At 35.2% G+C, this 19,059-nt stretch overlaps 2 protein-coding genes across 3 annotated transcripts in view; one reads left to right on the top strand and one right to left on the bottom strand.

Moving 5' to 3' along the window:
- The window catches only part of MRPL47 (mitochondrial ribosomal protein L47), a 7,705-nt gene extending 7,010 nt beyond the window's left edge, over nucleotides 1-695 (top strand). The window contains exon 7 of the mRNA XM_072408147.1: nucleotides 555-695. Within this exon, the coding sequence (XP_072264248.1) occupies nucleotides 555-675 (121 nt within the window). The 3' untranslated portion in view covers nucleotides 676-695. The remainder of the gene's footprint in view (nucleotides 1-554) is intronic.
- Nucleotides 696-1,663: 968 nt separating this feature from the next.
- LOC140328495 (actin-like protein 6A) lies at nucleotides 1,664-15,151 on the bottom strand. 2 transcript variants are annotated; one of them, XM_072408146.1, is made up of 14 exons: nucleotides 15,075-15,151; nucleotides 14,022-14,098; nucleotides 13,537-13,672; nucleotides 11,172-11,269; nucleotides 10,017-10,114; nucleotides 8,550-8,644; nucleotides 7,784-7,890; nucleotides 5,781-5,870; nucleotides 5,640-5,701; nucleotides 5,365-5,479; nucleotides 4,737-4,814; nucleotides 3,947-4,042; nucleotides 3,376-3,465; nucleotides 1,664-2,286 (listed from the first exon to the last, which is right to left on the bottom strand). In XM_072408146.1, the coding sequence occupies exons 1-14, from the start codon at nucleotides 15,088-15,090 to the stop codon at nucleotides 2,206-2,208; spliced, it is 1,239 nt and encodes a 412-aa protein (XP_072264247.1). In that variant the 5' UTR covers nucleotides 15,091-15,151; the 3' UTR covers nucleotides 1,664-2,205. The 2 variants fall into 2 exon arrangements, with proteins under 2 accessions (XP_072264247.1, XP_072264246.1); XM_072408145.1 differs by lacking the exon at nucleotides 1,664-2,286 and having other exon boundaries at nucleotides 3,232-3,465.
- Between the last annotated feature and the right edge of the window lie 3,908 nt (nucleotides 15,152-19,059).

The following is a 19,059-nucleotide window of genomic DNA, read 5'->3' as shown; positions in this document are numbered from 1 at the left end:
TGCTGCTAATATGAGCTAAGCCTAACTTGTTACACCACATTCATTATACTATTACACTACTACAAAGGATTACACTCTTAAAACTTAGAACACTAGTAAATTGGGTCACAATACATGGCATAGGACAGTTGTGGCAAAATACATAGAATAGAAAAATTGGATATACTAACGGAGCAGGCATTACAAAGTTGTAACAAATCATTGGGAGAAGGTAGAACACTGAAACAATAAGAGGTTACTGGATATCCATGGCATAAACAACTGGGAGCACTAAATTTGCCGTGTTTTGCCACACCACCTTTTTTACCACCTGGCTACAGCTTCCTACCACCCGGCTGAAAAAAATTTCTGGAGAGAACACTGATATATATATATATATATATATATATTCCCTATTTAATGTACAGCGCTGTGTAATATGTTGACGCTATATAAATCCTGTTTAATAATAATATATAATTTTTTTTTTCTTGGCTTTTTTTTGTGGTCACATTTGGAAATGTATAAATGCACATATCCATTTGTTTTAATATAATTTATTGGCTTTCTTGCAGGTTGAAATTAGAAAAGCAAATGCGAGCTGATGCAAGAAAAAGAAATGCTGACAGAAAGAAACGACTTAAACTGGAAAGGCAATTAGCACAAGCAAATAAGGCTCAAAATCCAATGTTGTAATAAATGTTTAAAAATTAAAATGTTCAGTGTTTGTTTATACTGCCAATGATGATCATTTCCCTGGAGTTGTAAGATGTGTTCATGCAAGGTCATCTTACATAGCATTAAACATGTGCAGAAGAAGTAAGTGTTGGAAATCTTTGACTTTCTCATATTTAAACAGACAAAACTGTCTGTTTAAAAGCTATCCATGCAAACACTTACTAAAGATAAAAGTGATATGCGTAAAATAAAACACAGGAAACATTTGGCTGTCCAATCATTTCATAACATAGAAATCAAAAGATGTTGTGGTGTAATATGGAAAAAGTAAGTACACAATTCACCCCAGAAGCTTGTATTGACCCCTAGTAGAAAATCCTTTCTACACCCAATAGCTCATCAGTTTGAGACCTCAACATTTGATCGTTCCTAATACAAAATCTTTCAGTTGCAGGATGTTTGTGGGTTTCCATGCATGAACCTTATGTTCATATTCCCCCACAACATATCAATAGCATTAAAATCAGAGTTTTGATTAAGCCCATCTATACCTCTCCATTTCTTCTTTTTGAGTCATCATTTGCTACCAATATGAGAAATCTTTTTGCTTATGATAATTTTTTATTTTCTGATAATATTTTGGTTTTAATTATCTAACTAATTAACTCTAATGCGTCATTTAAGTATATCACTTTAATCTGCAGGCACCATTTAAATGAAGATCGAATGTTGCGTGTTCAAATATGTAGAAAAATTCTACAATTTCTATGGGGCACACCTTTTTTTCCACATAATCATATACAAAGTTGTAGTGATTCATGAAACAGATTGTACAGTTATACGCACTAAAATTTTGTAAGATTTACACATCAGTAGTATACATTACAGTTTTCATATCTAATGATAGGCTTCCCATTAATTCCAAAATCTGCCATGGTTTTCATTGCACTTCATTTTAAAGAAGGCAGTACATGTGATTTTTGTTGTAATCTGTTTAGGTGCACGTACAACATTAAACTAGCAGGCCTGATTATTGAATGACAAAATCATTAGCTATTTCTGAAATGCTTGCTAAGATCCAGATATGTATTGCTATAGCTGTGGATGTTTGAAAGATATCTTATATTCCAAAGGACAATTAGACCAATAGCTGCAGTCATTGTACTATTTCTTTATTGATTTTTAGAAGTAAACAAGTAGGTTCTTTAGTAAATCAGTATAACATGAAATATGTGAAGGATTTACTATTAAAATTATTGTTCTTTCATATTTTAGTTTAACTGCTTTATAAAGGTTCATAAATTCAGAAACCTAAAACCTGAGCCATATTTTTTTGTAGAAAACTCACATTGTATTGTGAATAGTTAAAACCTCTGTCTAAATAAAGGATGACAGCAAATCTTCCATCGTTAAGAACAAATCCTAGCTACACAGTTGTAACCAGAAATGGTGTCACTGTTGGGATATTTGTGCTCATTTTTTGTCCAAGTGATAATAGTTATAGTTTGACACTGTCCTTTTTTCCAGCTGAGAGCTTTAACTAAACTGTTAAGGGCATTTTCTCTCTACGCATTGTTTTCCTCCTTCTTGGTAGTCTTGTTTTGAGATCCAGATCTGCTTAAAGGTCCCCTGAAAGAAATACATGAACAAGTCAGTCTCAGACACAATGTATAAATAACTGTCTGTTGCTGACCTGGTTCCAAAAATACAGCTTGTCTGGTTGGTGTTCTGATCCTCTGCCCTTAATATGTTCTCAATCACTGACCCAGAATGAGTGCGCAGCTCAGGCATTCAGCTAACTGCAGAGACTGAACTACTAAAGCCAAAAGATCATCTTTACTTTCAGGCTTTTATCTTTAGATCAGCTGTAACAGTTTTCATAATCGCTCACTATAGATACACTTCAGGACTAGTGCTAAAAGTGCATGGATAACTGATTTACCATCCAGACGGTGGAACTGCAGTATTTGGTGTTCACTATTTTATAGACATGCTTGCCACTTTTACTGCAGTGTCATTCTTACCTAATATAAGGCTTAAAATGTCAAATAATACTGTGCAAAGCTAAGTGCATGAAAAATTGTATACTGGAGTGTTGGTCTTTTTTTAAATCAATTCAAGACAAATACCAAAAACAACCCACATTCATCAGTCTCCCCTGTGCTTTATCAGTATAATTTGTTTAATAGTAATGAAACTAAAGAGAGTATTAGAACAAAAATGATCATGTAACTCAGGGGTGCTGTTGTTGCTCTTTTTTTAAAAAAAATGTTAAGTTACGTGGATGTCAGTCTCACATTTGCTCCTCTATTAAGTGTGTCACTAACCTGGAACATGCATCCGTTTTCATTACACTTCAATGCATACCGGTTCAGTGTCATATATTTTAACTACTTTTTTCTTGAAATCATTAAAGCTTGGTATGTAGTTCATGAAATGCCTGATACTGTTTTCTGAATGGTTATTGTAAAAGCAGGATTCAATTCACTCATCCATCTTCTGTTTTTTTTTTTTTGGTTTTTTTTTTATACATAACAGAAGAAACGCAGTATTCTAATTGATCTCAGAAGCATCTTAAGAAGTTGTCAAAGAATTCTAAAACGTTCCAGAAATTCCTTAAACAGATCTCAAAAGCAAACTGTGTTGAGTTGTACGGAGCAGGTTTTTGATCTTTACCTCTTGTTGAAAAAAGACATATAGAACATTAGTTTTACTCACCAAAGAGGCTATGGTAGAGCCACCAATCCATGAGCTAAGCCCCCTCCTCTCTGGTGCTAAGCTGTGTGAAAATACTTTTAACCGTATGTTCTGGGGGAAAAAAGCACAATACAGGAGGTGCATGCATTTAATATATTAGTTGGTAGGAAAGAAAAACATGTAAATGGAAGTAAAAAGGCAATGTTAAACATGGGTACATCAGTGCTACTGATTTCATGTACTGCTTGACTAACAGAGTGCTTGCATTCATGGTGGTCACAGTGCCAACATTTTATTCTAAAGATCGGGGTCACTTCCCGTGGGGCAACATTTACTTCTCAAATACTTTAAACTACAGAATGGTGATCTTTTCCTAAGTCTTTATGGTTACTAAAGATGTGCTTTACCCATCGACAAAGCATTAAAATACTGTGTTTTATTTGTATTAGACAGTGAAGTTTTTACAAAAAAGTTTATAGTTTCTGTTCAGAAATATAACTTCAATTGTGAACAACCCACCCAATCTAATATTTACATTTTTTTAGTGCATATAGCTTTGCATAGAATAAAAAAAATGGAAAATCAAACATACCTTGGGTGTTTTCTGGTAAAGTTGTTTTGTCAGCCTTTCTGTGAAACCCTGCAGTAGTGTATTTCCTCCAGCAACAACCACACTAGCAAACATTTTCTACAAAATAAAATGTATTATTATGGTTCTGAACTTATGGTTCTAAACTGATTTAAAAAAGGCTGATAGCAGGTCATATGAAGGTAATTTCCAACCTCATAAAAAATACCTTCCTACTGTTGACCTGTTCCCATCTAACACTTTTAGAAGAAGCAGAACCAAACCAGGGTCAGGATGAATTTTAAAAGACTGGCATGTTTATACATGCTTATAAGTACAGAGCTTCACACTGCCTAGCTGTTTAAATATCACTAACACCATGCAGAAGTGGTAGTCTAAAGGACAGATGGAAGGCAAATGCCACAAGGTTTCATCTTTTGTAAAGGCATGCCTCAGCCTCCAAATGCAAGTGTAGAAGAATCATCAGCACCCACATTTTTAGCATATTTATAGAGTACTTTTATTAAAGACTGAAGTAGTATTTGTGCAGGTGCACAGGGGACCTTTGGGAGTTAGGAACCCACATTTTCACTTGGGGCAGGTGGGATCTGGGTGTTGTTTATGGTCTGACCCCAGTTTGATAAAAGAGGTGTTTTAAAAAAGCCACTCTTTATCTGTGTTGATCTATTTATCTTGGGCAGGGCTCTTTTTGCTGTGTACCACTTTGTATAAAAATCATCTGGGTTCCTAAATAAGGACACGTTTAATTTAAAAGTTGTGTTGCTGTTATGCTCTAGATCTTTTACATACTTACTGGCTGTATATTGGCATCACACAATTCTATACTTCTAGATACAACATCATTGATCCCAAGCATACTGTCAGATGAATCCTGAAAAGATATTTGATCATCAATAATTGCATTTTACAGTCGGTGATAAGTACTGCATGGTTGACTGTTTTGAAAAGTAAACAATAGATATTCTTTCATATACTGTTTACAAATTTAATAATAAGTAAATGTACACCCCAACATATACTACCACTTCTAACCCATAAATACAAATGTAGGTGTTCCAAATTACTTCCAAAGTACAGTAAGTGATTAGAACATCCTTGGAGTATGGAAGTAGAACTTGTTTTAATAAATCCTTAGTTATTGACGGTTTGATGTCCTCCTTGTTTTTGACAAGTGTCATCATGACAACATGAAAAGAGCTCTGCAGGCCTCTCCCTTCTCCCCGGAAAATTAAAAGTCTGGGGATGCCTATGAATCTGGCAAGAGATTTAAAAAATAGGAAATAGATGTTTCAATGTCATGGTGAAACTAACAATGCCAATAATTAGATTTACAAAAAAAAAGTTCTGTGCACGAGAATGTTGTATAACAAACAAATCGATGGGGCACCATTATTCATACAATATTATTTCAATAATCTGACCTTAGCAAGTGAAGGATTAAATAAAACTTCAGGAATTCTTAGACGTTCTACTCCAAATTTACAGTTATATCCATTAGGAAATTCATAATGCACCGGGGGAATCTTGCCAGCCACACTAGAGGAATTGGGAGAACATTTTCATAATAATAAGATCATTAACAGTACAGTACCCTACATACCAATGTATATTTAGGAAGATATAGAGGTAGAGAACAGAAAAAAAATAAGCTTACAAATTTAAGCTGCATGTGCTAAATAAAAAAAAAAAAACTTACTTCTCATGGTACATGGTGTTTGAAACCTGAAGAACCCTTGACTTGAAATCATGTACTATGTGCTATAAAAATAAAAAAGAGATTTGTTAAATCTATAAAGTTCTAACAACAAATTTTATATTACAATCTAATGTGACTTACATTGCACATATGATTATGCCAGGAATTAGTGACTTGAGGCTGGTTCTCTTTCTTAGTCCAATTGGCTGGTTCTCCTTCCTGTACAGCTTCCTGGAAATATTAAAAAAACATAGTAACAGACTTTGTAGAATAGGACGAGTTCTGACTGCTGATTGCTTAGGAATACTTTCACTCAATGTACCATTCTATAGTATTTGATTAACTGGCTGAACTTTCTCCACTCTTCTTTCTCGTTTTTCTCTTTTACTTTCCTCTTTACTTGTATTTTATTTATATATAGTTTTGTGCTATGCACGATGATAGTTATCAACAGTAGCTTCAGAATATATTATTCTTTAAAGTTTATGACATGTTATATTATTTGCTTTACCCACATTTTTTATTTGCAAAATTTCATATATTTCATATACATTTCACATAAAATAAATATTTTATTATATATAACCGATTTTACTGTATATCTATATTACCATGTTCTGTATTTTGTTTTGTATATTTCTCCGCTGTTTCCTAATAAAAATGTATTGCATGCTATCAAATAACACATTCTTAGTCACAACAGCCAATCACATCCTGGGGTCATTTTTTTTGTTTTTATTTACTGAAGATTGGGAAAGAAGAGAAAGAAGAACGTAACTGGTTATTAAAGACAGCATAAAGATGCCAATATATATAAACATGTTTCCTAAGCAAAACTTTTTCTTGGTTTTGTTGGCTACTTTGGAAAATCTGTCCAGTAGCACTTCCTGTAACAGGCTGACAAAGTTAAGCTACTATATTGCAATTAGAAGCAATATTCCCATTTGTACTACCATGTGTACTTCTCCAGTTGGCCATTATCCTGCCTATTAGATCTTTTAGCTAGGCAGCCCAATGGCCAGTTGAAGCAGCTTGCACAGCAGATTGAATCAGTGGTGTCAGCCCACAACTGGATTTTCAGTTCCTGACAGGATCTGCATCAAATTGCAACAGATTCACAAATATATTCACTTAATGGAATTAAACCCTGGTATTTGTGTTAAAGGTTGACAAGTAGGCTTGTTAAAGCGGAACTAAATTGAAAACAAAAACAATGGCACCTAACTTTATTCCTGCAGGTCCCTCGATGGCGCTGGTCCTTACCGCTATCTGGTCCTGTGTCGTCCTGGAATTCCCCTTCGTCCCGGCGCTGAGGCTTCTTCCTCGATCTTCTTGGCACGTCACCCGATCTCGCACTGCGTAGGTGTGACATCTGGTGAAGTTGCCCGCTGTAAAGGGAAAAAAAGGAGCCAATCCCACTGTGCATGCGTGAGTTCAGCATCTCTTTCCCTTAATAGAAAAAATGCCCCTCGGACACGTGCAGAAGGAGCACCCAGAGCCTCCTAAGATGCCTGACGTAGGTATCCTGGAAGGCTCTGTGCTCCTATTCAGTCTTTATCGCCTAGGTGCTGCACCATTTTTTTTTTAAAAAGGTGTTGCACTTAAAAAAAAATAACATTTTTCTTTTACATATAAGGGTTGTCTACCGTTTTATGTTAAGTGAAAATGTTGAATTTAGGTACGCTTAAAGACAGATTGAACTCTTCTATCAATAATTGGTTGTATCTGCTATTCAGAACATTTTTGTGTATTTGTCAACAGGTATGCCAGTACAAAGTCACTTCTGTGTGCGTGGGCAGGAGGTACATCACCAGGCAAGAATCTGGTGTGTGTACAGCACTCGTCGACCATCTTCCGAACGACCGTTCTGGCGGATCAACGGACGATGGACGACAAATGCTTCTAATGCAAGGGAAGGGGGAGAGTGCACAGCAAGTTGCCGCGCTGTCATTCTCCCCCTCCTCTCTCCATGGAGGAGAACAGTGCTGTATGTACAGGACTCATTCGTGCATCATGCAGTCCTTTGTCGTTAGAAAGGATCGAGAAAGATCCTTTCCAACGACAATAATTGCTCGTGTGTAAGCAGCTTTAGAGTTTACATACACTTTCATTGTCTCTGATACCTAAAGACCAGTTTATCTTACCTTAGAATCAATCAAGTATGGAGGTATCAGATCAAAGTTCATTTCTTGAAATAACTCTCTGCACTGTGCAGTAATAAAGTCTCCAGCAATAGGAGATTTTACAATACCTGCAAAGAACAACAAAAATTAGTAATGGATTGGAAAAATAGTCATTTTTTTTTAAGGAAACCTGCCCTGGCCCTCTGAAATTAAACATTTCTTGGGTCACAAATGCTAGTTATTCAAGATGCAATATTTTTGTTCAATCAAAAAAGTTTTTTTATCAATTTAAATCAATTTGAAATAGCATTTTGTGGCAGATAACTTTTTGTAATTCATTTTTTTTATACAGATCAATTAACAAACACGTGGATTGCATGTTTAATGCTTAGTAATAGATGGAAGAGAATTTATTGCACAGGCTGAATGGCCGATATAACTTTCCTCGTCCAGGTGCCATGGCAGAAGGTGGGGGGAGTAAGGTAAGTATAATTATAAATGTACCCTTTGGAGGTAATAATATAATTCCACAACACAAAAAAATATTCAACACAGTTGACTTGATTGAATAAAGCTTTCCAAGACTGGAAAATATATAAAATTATATGTGTTCTTAGATTTGTTATGCTGGCCACAGGCAGTTTAGATATCAGTTGCTAGTTCATCAATAGTTATCAACAAGAATCAAACCTTTTAAGTAAAATAATAAATCACACAAATAACACTTTGATTTTAAGCATTGCTTATATTTAAAAAAGGGTTAGACCTAATGATAGTGAGTGCTTACCTTTATGAATTATGTTCCCATCATGCACTGGAATGGCAGTTGTAAATTTAGATCCACTATCCAAAATCAGACCAGTATTTCTTCCACTGGTAAATCTAATGTCATCAGTGAAGGATTTATTGCATTGTAACAGTGGTGTATTCTGCATTTTCTCACACTGACGGCTTGTAAAGTGTATTATAGAGTGAATACCATGGTTCGCATTTTGTAAAGTGTTTAATGCTCAAAAAGCATCCATACATTTTCAAACTCAATGAAAATTAATAATATTTTATTTAAAGGATCAGCCTTGATTTTGTTCCTGATTTCTGGGCTGAGCCCCAGCTATCTGTCAGCCAATTACAATTTCTGGGTCACCCCCACTGACCTTCTCACTGGAAAGTAAAATGACAATTGCTGAGGCTTAGCTGAGAAGTCATGGAAGTTAGCTACTGCTATTGAATTGCAACTAGTTTGAAAGAAAAAGGGATAAAGATTTTCTAGACTGCACGTGCATTACATTTGGAGTCACATTATAGTACCAATTTTACCCCTTTTTTTTCTAATGTAAATTTTTATTAAAGGTTTTTAACATATACAGAAAGAAAAGACAGATACATACAAAAGTATAACAGAACTTTAGGAATTAGGATATGAGCCAACTTCCAATTATATAGCAAACAAGCACAGAATAAAGTGAATACAATTCAGGTACGGGATTCATCCTGTGGGGTCAACAGTTACATACATCACACAATAGGTTCAAAAGTTTGACGCTCCCTTAGTATAAGCTATTTGGGTATTATTTACTTAGTTTGAATAAAATACACCAAATGCGTAGCTCTGTGTGAAATCCACCAAAATGTTGTAATAACCGTATGAATGAATCAACAATTTATACAACGATAGAGATTAAAAAAAAAAAAGGTAAAGGTAAACAATAGAGAGGAATAAGGGGGGAAAGGAAGACAGGACCATCAACCTTAATTAGGAATCAAGAAATACAATTACCACAAAGTTAAACTATACATTAGTAAGCTAATATTCAATGAAAATAGGGGGAGTGCAAGTGGTCAGTATTATATAACCTTCTGTACCTGGTTTGCTTCGGAGTTATTTCTCATTTGTGTGCTAACATACAGCTATAGAAAAAATCAGAAAATAAAACTCATACTTAGCATAATTTTCCATTGCTAACAAGCTCAATAGCATATTAAAATCCCTCCAAATTAGGGTAGGCTTGTTACATAACTGTGTGGGATTATTATTATTATTATGGGATTAAAATATATTAATTCATGGTCCTAGGTGGTAAAAAGGAAGAACCCAATTACATGCTGCCTTACAGCTTGTCAGAAAAATAATATTATAGTAAGTATGATTGTTACAAATATTGATGGATAACATATATAGCCACCTTAATGGATTATTTCACTCACCTATTGAAGGTCAAATAAACCTGAATATGGCAATCATTGAGAAGGATACAATGATAGAGCTGCACTTTTGCAGAGATAAAATGCTGGAACATGATAATGCTCAAACATCAGCTCAGTCAGTTTCTCACGTTTTTCTATTGTATTCCACTAAAATATAAAAAGGAAACAAAAACATCTTATCACTGTGCTCAAAACTCCCCTGGTAGTTAAAGAAAAATCTAGAAAGTTCAGTTTGCAAATTAATTGTTTCAAATTTTAAGTGGTCATTCCTAAAGGGGAACATTAAAACGTTCAATGTGCTGTACAATAATTAATGCATTTTGATCTTACTGGAAGTCTTTCTTCTTTGTTTGGATGACAATTAGAAGCTTAGTGCAAACAAACCAGTGAGCGTTCCAGTGAAATGACAGTAGGAAAAAAATATTTATTTCTTACATGTACAACTCTCCCTTTGAACAGGATATGACCTAACTATGCAATATGCTTCCTCCAGCACTTCTGTACTTTGATATGGCGGGAATGAGTATTTTTCACAGATGACACTAAGGCAAAAAAGCATGTAGGATAACTATATGAGTATTATGGCCTTGGGGGAGAGATTATTATTATATATTATTCAAGACTGAATTTTGTTTTAAAATTTTGTTAATTGAATGTAAGATGTTCTAATGTGTGTTTACTAGCCTCTTTTCACCATATCCCCCCTTTTCAGAGGAATTCCAGTAATAATACATTCTCTTATATCCAGATTGTAATGGATCTTCAGATTGAAGGCTTTTGCTCAATTCAGATGGATTTTGCATTATCGTACAAGTCCTCACTAAGGATTAAGATATACACTAACATACTGTCTGTCAATGGACATAATACAAAAAACATCATGCAGCATAAATAAAAATGCTGAAATAATATTTAAAATATCTCACTATGCTCATTTATAAGCATGGTAGCCCCCAAAACAAGGGCATCATGGACTTGCATTCTACAATTCAGTTGTGTTTGATTTCTGTTGCCCCTACCATGCTTTTAATATAAAATGGACAAAAGTCTACATTCCAATTTAGATGTAGTGGCAACTATGTTTTTGGGCAGTCCTTAATTCTCTTTTACTTAGTATCTAAGCCTGGAGTTTACATGTAATAGTCATCATATTGTGTGACATATCAATACACTGATAATAATGATAAATGACGATTTTACTTACAACTGCTTCAGACATTAGCACTGGATGTAAATCAGGTTTTACATTGAGGGCTTTGTAAGTATAGTCTAGAATAGCCCGGAAGCCATCCCAATCTTCAACTGCAAGAAATTAATGCAATGTTATTACCAAGTTGTTAACTTAAGCCTTCAGCATTATATCTTAGTTTTTTCTGTTTTTGTTTTTTTTTTAGCGTTTTTTTGGATTTTATTACATTTTTTTTATTGAAGGCACAAGTACAGATGTAAAATGTACCAGGTATAAAAGTAAAATTAGCAGTACATATGAGAAGTACAAGAGTACAAAACATTACATGAAGAGGTACATTAGTTTAGATCACTATAAGGTAAGATACCAGTCAATGAAAAATAAGAAAAAATTGACAATCACTACCCTTAAGGAGAAATAACTAACCCATGTTGTAAACCAAGAAATAAAAAACAAACAACATGTGGATAAAGGTGAGCGAAGTTGTTAATGTAGGATAACATCACTATGATCATTGGTGACATTACATCATTTTCTTTATTATTTACAGACCAATATTTTTAAAACCATAAAACAATTTAAACCAACAGAATAGACTAAAGTCTACTGCTTTATCAGTAATAAAGCATACATTGGTCATAGGGAGCTAGTTAACCCTATCATAAATTGTTTAGCTACAGAAATCACTCCTACTCCTACTATATATGGTTAAGAATGGAACCTGTACCTAAAGCCTTTCTTATCTAATCCCAATAAGGAAATCAGTCGTCTTGGATGACCTTTTTTGTAGAAAACTTAAGAAGATCATTTGCTATTTGCTACTCTGTACTCTAATGCTCTGAAGTTAAAGCCTATGACTTGTTTTCCTGTGTAATTATTGACACCGAGTTAATGATGTCATACTAAACTAGGAGGGAGTGATTCGGGAGTATTTACCTTTTTTGGAAGTCCTCTCAATGTAATACATAGTCTGAAATACAACTAAAGGTCAAGTGTAGAGTAGATCAGTTATTTTCCATGATGAGATCTCAGTATGGAGGAGAAAGCTTTTGCCACAAATATTGCTGCAACCTGATGAAGTAGGTGCTTGGGTTATGGCATATGTAAGGGGTAATGCTGCTAAACTAGGCATGCATTAATGTGACATAGCAGAATGGAGAGGTATGAATCCAGCCTTAGTGTATGAGAAAATTTAAAGTAAAGTTAAAGAGAATCTTTATTTTTCTTGCAATGAAACAGTTCAAGGAAATGTTTATTTTTAATTCACCCAGTTACTTGCTACCCATGTGAGAGCACTAGTAGTGGAGAAAGCAGAAGTATATTAACTCAGTATATAAACAGAGGAACAAATAAAGATGAACATACACTGCTGGGGAGTCAGGGACTAAATTAAAGCCACTACACAATTGCTTTTGTTTAGGATAAAGTTAAGGATTGGGTGTTAGGGTTAATTAAAGGGTTAGGTTAAAGTTAGGCAACAGGTAAATATCACCTCCTGATGCCAAAACCCAATGCACTATTCTCAAGAACTTCTACAAATCAGTTTATTTTACTAGCAATGTGCACACTCACTGAGCCTGATTTAGTAAAGCTCCCCAGGTTTGCTGGATCACCTAGATTCCCCATTGATAGTCTATCTTCTACAGTTTTTGAGAATTTTTAAAAAAAACAGTACCACAGTGTACATTTACAGAATAAGCACTTTCCATCATATTTATTTTAACTAGTTCAAGCCTTTAGAAGACTTTTAATTCTGTTTATTATGACTTAACAACCCAAAAGCTGGTACCTCCAAAGTATTTGGATATGTAATGATTGTACACTAAAACCCAGTAGCTTTTATTTGCACAGTACTCACCTTTTACTCACAGCTTCTAACATTTAAGAGTGTAGTCAGGATTCCCTTTAGAGCAAACCTGTACTGACAAATGCTATTGCACACTTCCTGCCAAATAAATGCTAATTTCCAGGATATTTCTGGTGTTTCTCATAACCAGACAGTGAAGACTGGACTCCTGATCAGTTTAAAGTTCAGAGAAAACTTAACCCCTACAGTGGGTACCTTTCAGCATGCTTTCCCTAGGTATAACCTATCCCTCGCACCCCCCGTGCTGGTCCTGCATTGTACAGGATATACAGGGAAGAGTAGAAAGGAAGCCTACTAGGCTGATAAAGCAATGAAACTTGGTAGTGTGACAGTGGTCCACTGCAATTAAGTTTTTTTGCCCTAGAGTTCAGCTAGCTTGAAATTTAGAAGGTTAGTATGACAAGCTCTTTATTTTAGAGACCCACATATTTTACCACAGCTACGATATTTATAATGATACAACAAGGACAATGACATTGTCAGTACTGTAAATTAATAAAAAAAAAGTCTTACTAAGTCCATCTTTAATTGGTGACACAGCCTCCATGTTTTCCAGCGGTAGCTCATCTGGCTTAGAATTGATGTTGTATGTTGGGGTACTGCCATCCTCTTCACCAAGCACTGCACCAATTGTTGTAGGACAATTTACCTGCAGAGGACATATGGCTTATTTAGTAAAGTAGAGCTAAGAAGGACAAAAAACAAACAATTAGAGTAGTATCTCACATCAAAGGCTAGCTGTCATATTTAAAAGCTTCAACACTTTTTAAGTCACTGCCCCAGAACAACTAAGCAGATCAGAAGTTTTTTACTTCCTCTAACTTTTCTAGTACATTTCTCGTTCTAAAAATACATTGCATCCCATTGATATGCATGAGGTGCCCCTTAACTGAGATGCAGGTACTCACCAAGCTCATATGGGACATAAGGATAAATACATACTGGTGATTAGGAAGGAAATTAAATACTGTACTATGTAATTATCAGTTGTTTCTTACCTTAGGAAGATCTTCTCCTGCATATCCAGCACGTATTGAAAACGAGCCGATATCAAAGACTAAGCTCCCAATTTCATCTACAAAAAAATTAAACATCAAAAGCATAAAATAAAATGATTTTGAAATTTTCATTTACTTGAACTATTTCATATAAAAATATAAACATCAATTTGCTTGAAAACTTTGTAATACTAGACTTTTTATTATAAAAACAGAATATACACATATATATACTATCTAATTGTTGTGAATAAATATAAAATCTTTTAGATTCATATGGGGTTTTCTTTTGGCATATTTTACTCCCTACCCTCCCTCCCTTTGTTATCACGCTGATTGTATGAATTGTATACAGGGTCATTGTTACCATAATCACACAAAGATCTTGGGATTATTTAAACCTGTAAGAAATAATGTTTTCACATTTTTATATGATATTTTATTGTTATGTTTGATTGAGCATAATGGTACATACCTGAAAAATCTAATTTCTTGTCCTACTGATGTTGTAGCCTATAGATTTGGTACAACATAGCTTGATGGTCAATCAAGCAATCTGCTTAGTAGATTGTCAATTTTTTTTTGCCCCATGCAACCACATTTGAATGTGGATGTGACGCAAATCCTAAATAGCAACTGATTGTCAACTTTTGGAACCACAATCTAAAACCTGATCTAAAGCCATGTGCAAAAAAATTGCCCCTGTTCGCTTGTTTTCACTTGAAAAAGAACAGCTGGCATCACAGTTGAGCCCACGGTGACTCACTGGGTCTGAAATTGCCCTTAAAACTCAAAGACAGACATGTATTTAGCACACTTTTATTTTCTATGAGGATCATCAATATAAAATGGAGCAATCTCTGTAGGACCTCGTAAAGCAGCAATCATGTCTGATCAGCTCTTTATAAATATGGTAACACTAGTAAAGGGGCTTTTTAAAGTAACAATAAAGACACTTTTCTGGCAATCTGACAGATTTTAATTGTTTTTAAGCTTAAAATAATATTATTTTACAATGAATGGATTTTAAAAAAGAAAAAGTGAATGTCTTACCTGCACCCCCACTCATCTCTATGTACTGTATATTTCAAATTCAGGTAGAAAGTCAATGCAAAGCAGCAAACCTTTCTATTGACTGAAGTATATTGTAGGCAGCGGCTGTTATATCTCAGGGCACACAGTGACACGCCCCATGCAGGCGTTGGCAGACAGGTATATGGACTATGGTAGCAACCATGCTCTTTACTGCAATAATAAAGACAAACCACAGATAGAATTCATGAATAGATTCCTGTAAAAATACATATATACTTATGAGGGTGTGGATACATGTGTATGTTTACCCATACAACCTAAGCGTTGAGCCCTTAAAGGAAAAGTATATAGTGTTATTAGTAGGCAGATATTCGTTTTACAGTATTTAGTGTAACATGACAAGGTTTACTTTTTCTCAAGTTGCCATTTAATTTTTTTGTTGTAATTTTTAAAAGTAGAGATTTAGGGCTGAAATACTTTTTTTATGCTACAATAATACATGCATTTAGTACATTAGTGTATTGAATGTTACAGCGCTATTCCTTTTGAATGACACCCTGGAGAAGCCTTCTCAATGTTTATACCATGAGGGAACCCTAATATACCTTTCAGGTTTTTAGGGAACCCCTTCTATAATTACCATATCCACAAATCAAAGTACTGGTTATATTGCTGGTCAGTAGGAAGAATGTCACCTTTATCATCATCATCATCAGTGTCAGATAAACTGACCTGAGAGGAATAAAAGGTGCATTGCCCAGGTAACCCTAATTGAGAATCACTGCCCTAGGAATAAAGCAGTGCAGCTCTGATGTACCTGTTGAAACAATCTGTGGCACATAATAACTCCAGTGGCATACTGTGGTTTCATGATCTTCTTATCCTTGAGCCATCTTAGGGCATGATGACTTTATGACTACTATGTTAGCAATAATCACACTGTGTGTCCTTTGTCAATTTTTCAACCCTGTTTTTTTTTTTTAAAGGTTGGGGTTTTATTAGTTGTCAATAAATAAAATGCTTTGTATATTACTTGAAATTCTGTTATAACAACACAGGTTAATGAGAAATGTACCTCTGCTGATGAAAACATTATAGACTATAGTAATAACAGTGCACCAATATACATTGCTGGAACTCTGACCCTGACAACCAGTGAAAAATCAGCACCTCCCCTAATTACAACACCCTTCCCACCACTCATTACCAATTAAAATGTACATTCGTGACTGTGGATTTCAGCCCCATAGAAGTCTAGCACAAGGTGGGCCAGACCATCTTGGGTGGATGAGGCCAAAAGGGAAAGAAATCTTGGTGGGAAGGTTGCCCTACCCTTTAACCTCTCCTCCCAGCTCCTAACCATTCCCCTAAAATAGTCCTTCCTGTTTTACTCTCCTTTTTTTCCTGTTAGATAGCTAAAGTTCCTCCTAAAACACTTGATCCAAATAGAAAATATTGGATACCCAACAATGAAGTTCGTGTCACTACTGCTTTATGGTTCTGTTACCTCACAGGTTGAATCAATGAAGTGTCAGGTGAGAAAATTACTTCCACTAGGTAGGTAGACACATCTGCAAGATTCAATCTCTGGCCAGATATTCTGTTGTTATGAGTCCTAAAGTACAAACAAAGGTAATTTGTTTTTATTCTTAATAGTTATACTAATAGGGGTAAGGGATTTGAACTAATTTAAGTTTTTTATTGCTGTCCCCATCAGAAAGGATCATCTTTTGTAACCATCTTCTAATCACTAATGTCACCAGGAATGACAGTAAAAACAAAAAAATTATTCTGTTATTCTATTATTCATTATTCTGAATTTTTTTTCTGTGAAAGCAGTCTAAAAAGGCATTTCCCTCACATTGTTAAGATGCCCTTTTGGGTCTACAGGACAGGAAGTGAAGTGACACCTATGCCAAAACATTTAGGTTTTAGACTTACTTTAACCTACAAGCTCTTAAAGTAGACTTATACCTAAAATTTATAGCATTGCTTACGGATTTATCAACACTCTCTGATGTCAAAGCAGAAGCAAATAAAATAAATAAAAAGTGCCTTTACTGCACTCTCTGTTCTGGTCTAACTTGAACTTGGTCATATTTTTTCTGTCCCTGTAGGAGAGATTTGACCTAATTTCTGTGTTTGTCACCAGGGCATAAAACTGGGGACGCTCTTCCCAACAGGTATACAGAAAGTCAAAGAAAACATCACAGGATGTAACTTTTCTGGGTTTCATAATGAACAATCAGCGCAGTTATTGCTGACACTGCCAAGTAATGCCCAGTCTTATGTGAATTCTGCATGGGTTCCACTAGGGAGCAGTGTGGTGATATTTGCTTTTCTGTAAATTGTGAGAATTGTCTGTTACCTAGAACTAGAAGATCAAGACAGACCATGTTGAAGACTCAGCTGTTGTGGGTTTTCAGTAGATGTGTAGAATTGTACCATACAGTTTACTATGCCTGTATATAGAACAAGTTAAACCAGTCAGCATTTTCTTTTTTTATCACCTTGGTCTTCATTTACTGTCTAAAAGACTGCAGATAATGAAAGTCTCTCTAAGTAGAGAAAATACCCGTAGCTGACCATGCAGTCCCCTAAAAATTGCTATTTTAGGATGCACAGTTTTAGATAACGCTGCATTATACAGTATTAAAGCAGTGCTGCAAAAGGGCTTTAGCTATATGTTAATTCCAGTAAACAGAATGTATCACATAATTGATAAAACTGTTTATCTACCAATACATTGCAAGAGCAACCAGGTATAAAATTTTGTTAAAATGTAACTTTGTGCTCTCATTTTCGCCTTTTCCTGTGCTGGCCATTTTTTTTGGCTAAAACACCATTTGCATCAATCTTCCCATTTCCCATGAGCCCAGAACGTCACTGACATTCTAGTGGTGTGTTACCAGCCAGGCCAGGTTTGCAAGACAATGAGGATCCAATTTTAATAGTATGTATATATACAAAGGGAGGAGGGACTTCTACAATTCCTGGAAATATTGCATGCCAACCTCTAATTTATTGAAGTATAGAAAGGAAAGAACTCAAAACCAGACATACAGGATAGGTGTAAAAAAATTTTTTTTAGGAAAAAGTTTGGCAAGAAAAGTACAATTTCAATTAAAGAAAAAGCATCCTATGTGACATTATACAGTAAGTCTGTTCTACATTCTAGAATTAATTTTGCCCTTATAGTCTTGTGGCTGCTTTTTCAGTGCTGAGTGACCCTAACCCAAAATTATTGTTACAAATGCTGAAATCCTGGTTCTAATAGTATAAACTGTATCCTCCAGGCAGGCAATATACCCTGCTGTGCCCAGAACAATCTGCTCCTACAGACACACTTCTTTTTCATCTGGGCAGCATAGTGGCTCAGTAGCACTCTGGCCTTTGCAGTGCTGGGTCCCAGATTCGAATCTCAGCCAGTACAATATCTGCATGGAATTTGTAGGTTATCCCTGTGTTTGTGTGGGTTTCCTTAGGGGACTTCATTTTCCTCTCAAATCCAAAAAACATAGTTAGATTAATTGGATTCCTCCAAAAATTTGACCTTAGACTGTATTAACGACATATGGTTGAAGTAGGGACATTAGATTGTGAGCCCTTCTGAGGGACAGCTATTGACATGACTATGGACTTGTAAACCGCTGCGTTATATGTCAGCTCTATATAAATACTGTGTAATAATAATAACCCCATGCAATACGGATTTCCCATCTTCAAACATCCCCATGTTTACAGCATACATGGATACAAACACAGGGCTAACGTATGCTGCTAGGAGCAGGATTTATTTGAAGTTAATGGAACCCATTATACAACTATTGTATTACAGGCTGCATGGACAAGTGGAAATGTATTATGTCCAATAAAAGTGCAGTTACTGAGACAAACCTAGTATTGCAATGCACAGGCTTTAGGACTTCTTTGTTGTTGCAATTGACTTTATATACAGATTTAATACTGCATATTGGTCTACAATAAAACAAAGCAGTCTTCA

The sequence above is a fragment of the Pyxicephalus adspersus genome, chromosome 4 (genome assembly GCF_032062135.1).
Source record: "Pyxicephalus adspersus chromosome 4, UCB_Pads_2.0, whole genome shotgun sequence".
Classification (NCBI taxonomy): Eukaryota; Metazoa; Chordata; class Amphibia; order Anura; family Pyxicephalidae; genus Pyxicephalus; species Pyxicephalus adspersus.
Note: the sequence above shows the minus strand (reverse complement) of the source record. Positions and strands in the feature narration are given on the sequence as shown.

What these genes read in the sequence shown, in the direction of transcription:
- LOC140328495 (XM_072408145.1), bottom strand. An exon ending in CATACTTGATTGATTCTAAG is followed by an intron (nt 5,871 to 7,783) that starts GTAAGATAAACT and finishes TAATATTTCCAG; the next exon opens with GAAGCTGTACAGGAAGGAGA. An exon ending in TTTACCAGAAAACACCCAAG is followed by an intron (nt 3,466 to 3,946) that starts GTATGTTTGATT and finishes TTTTTCCCCCAG; the next exon opens with AACATACGGTTAAAAGTATT.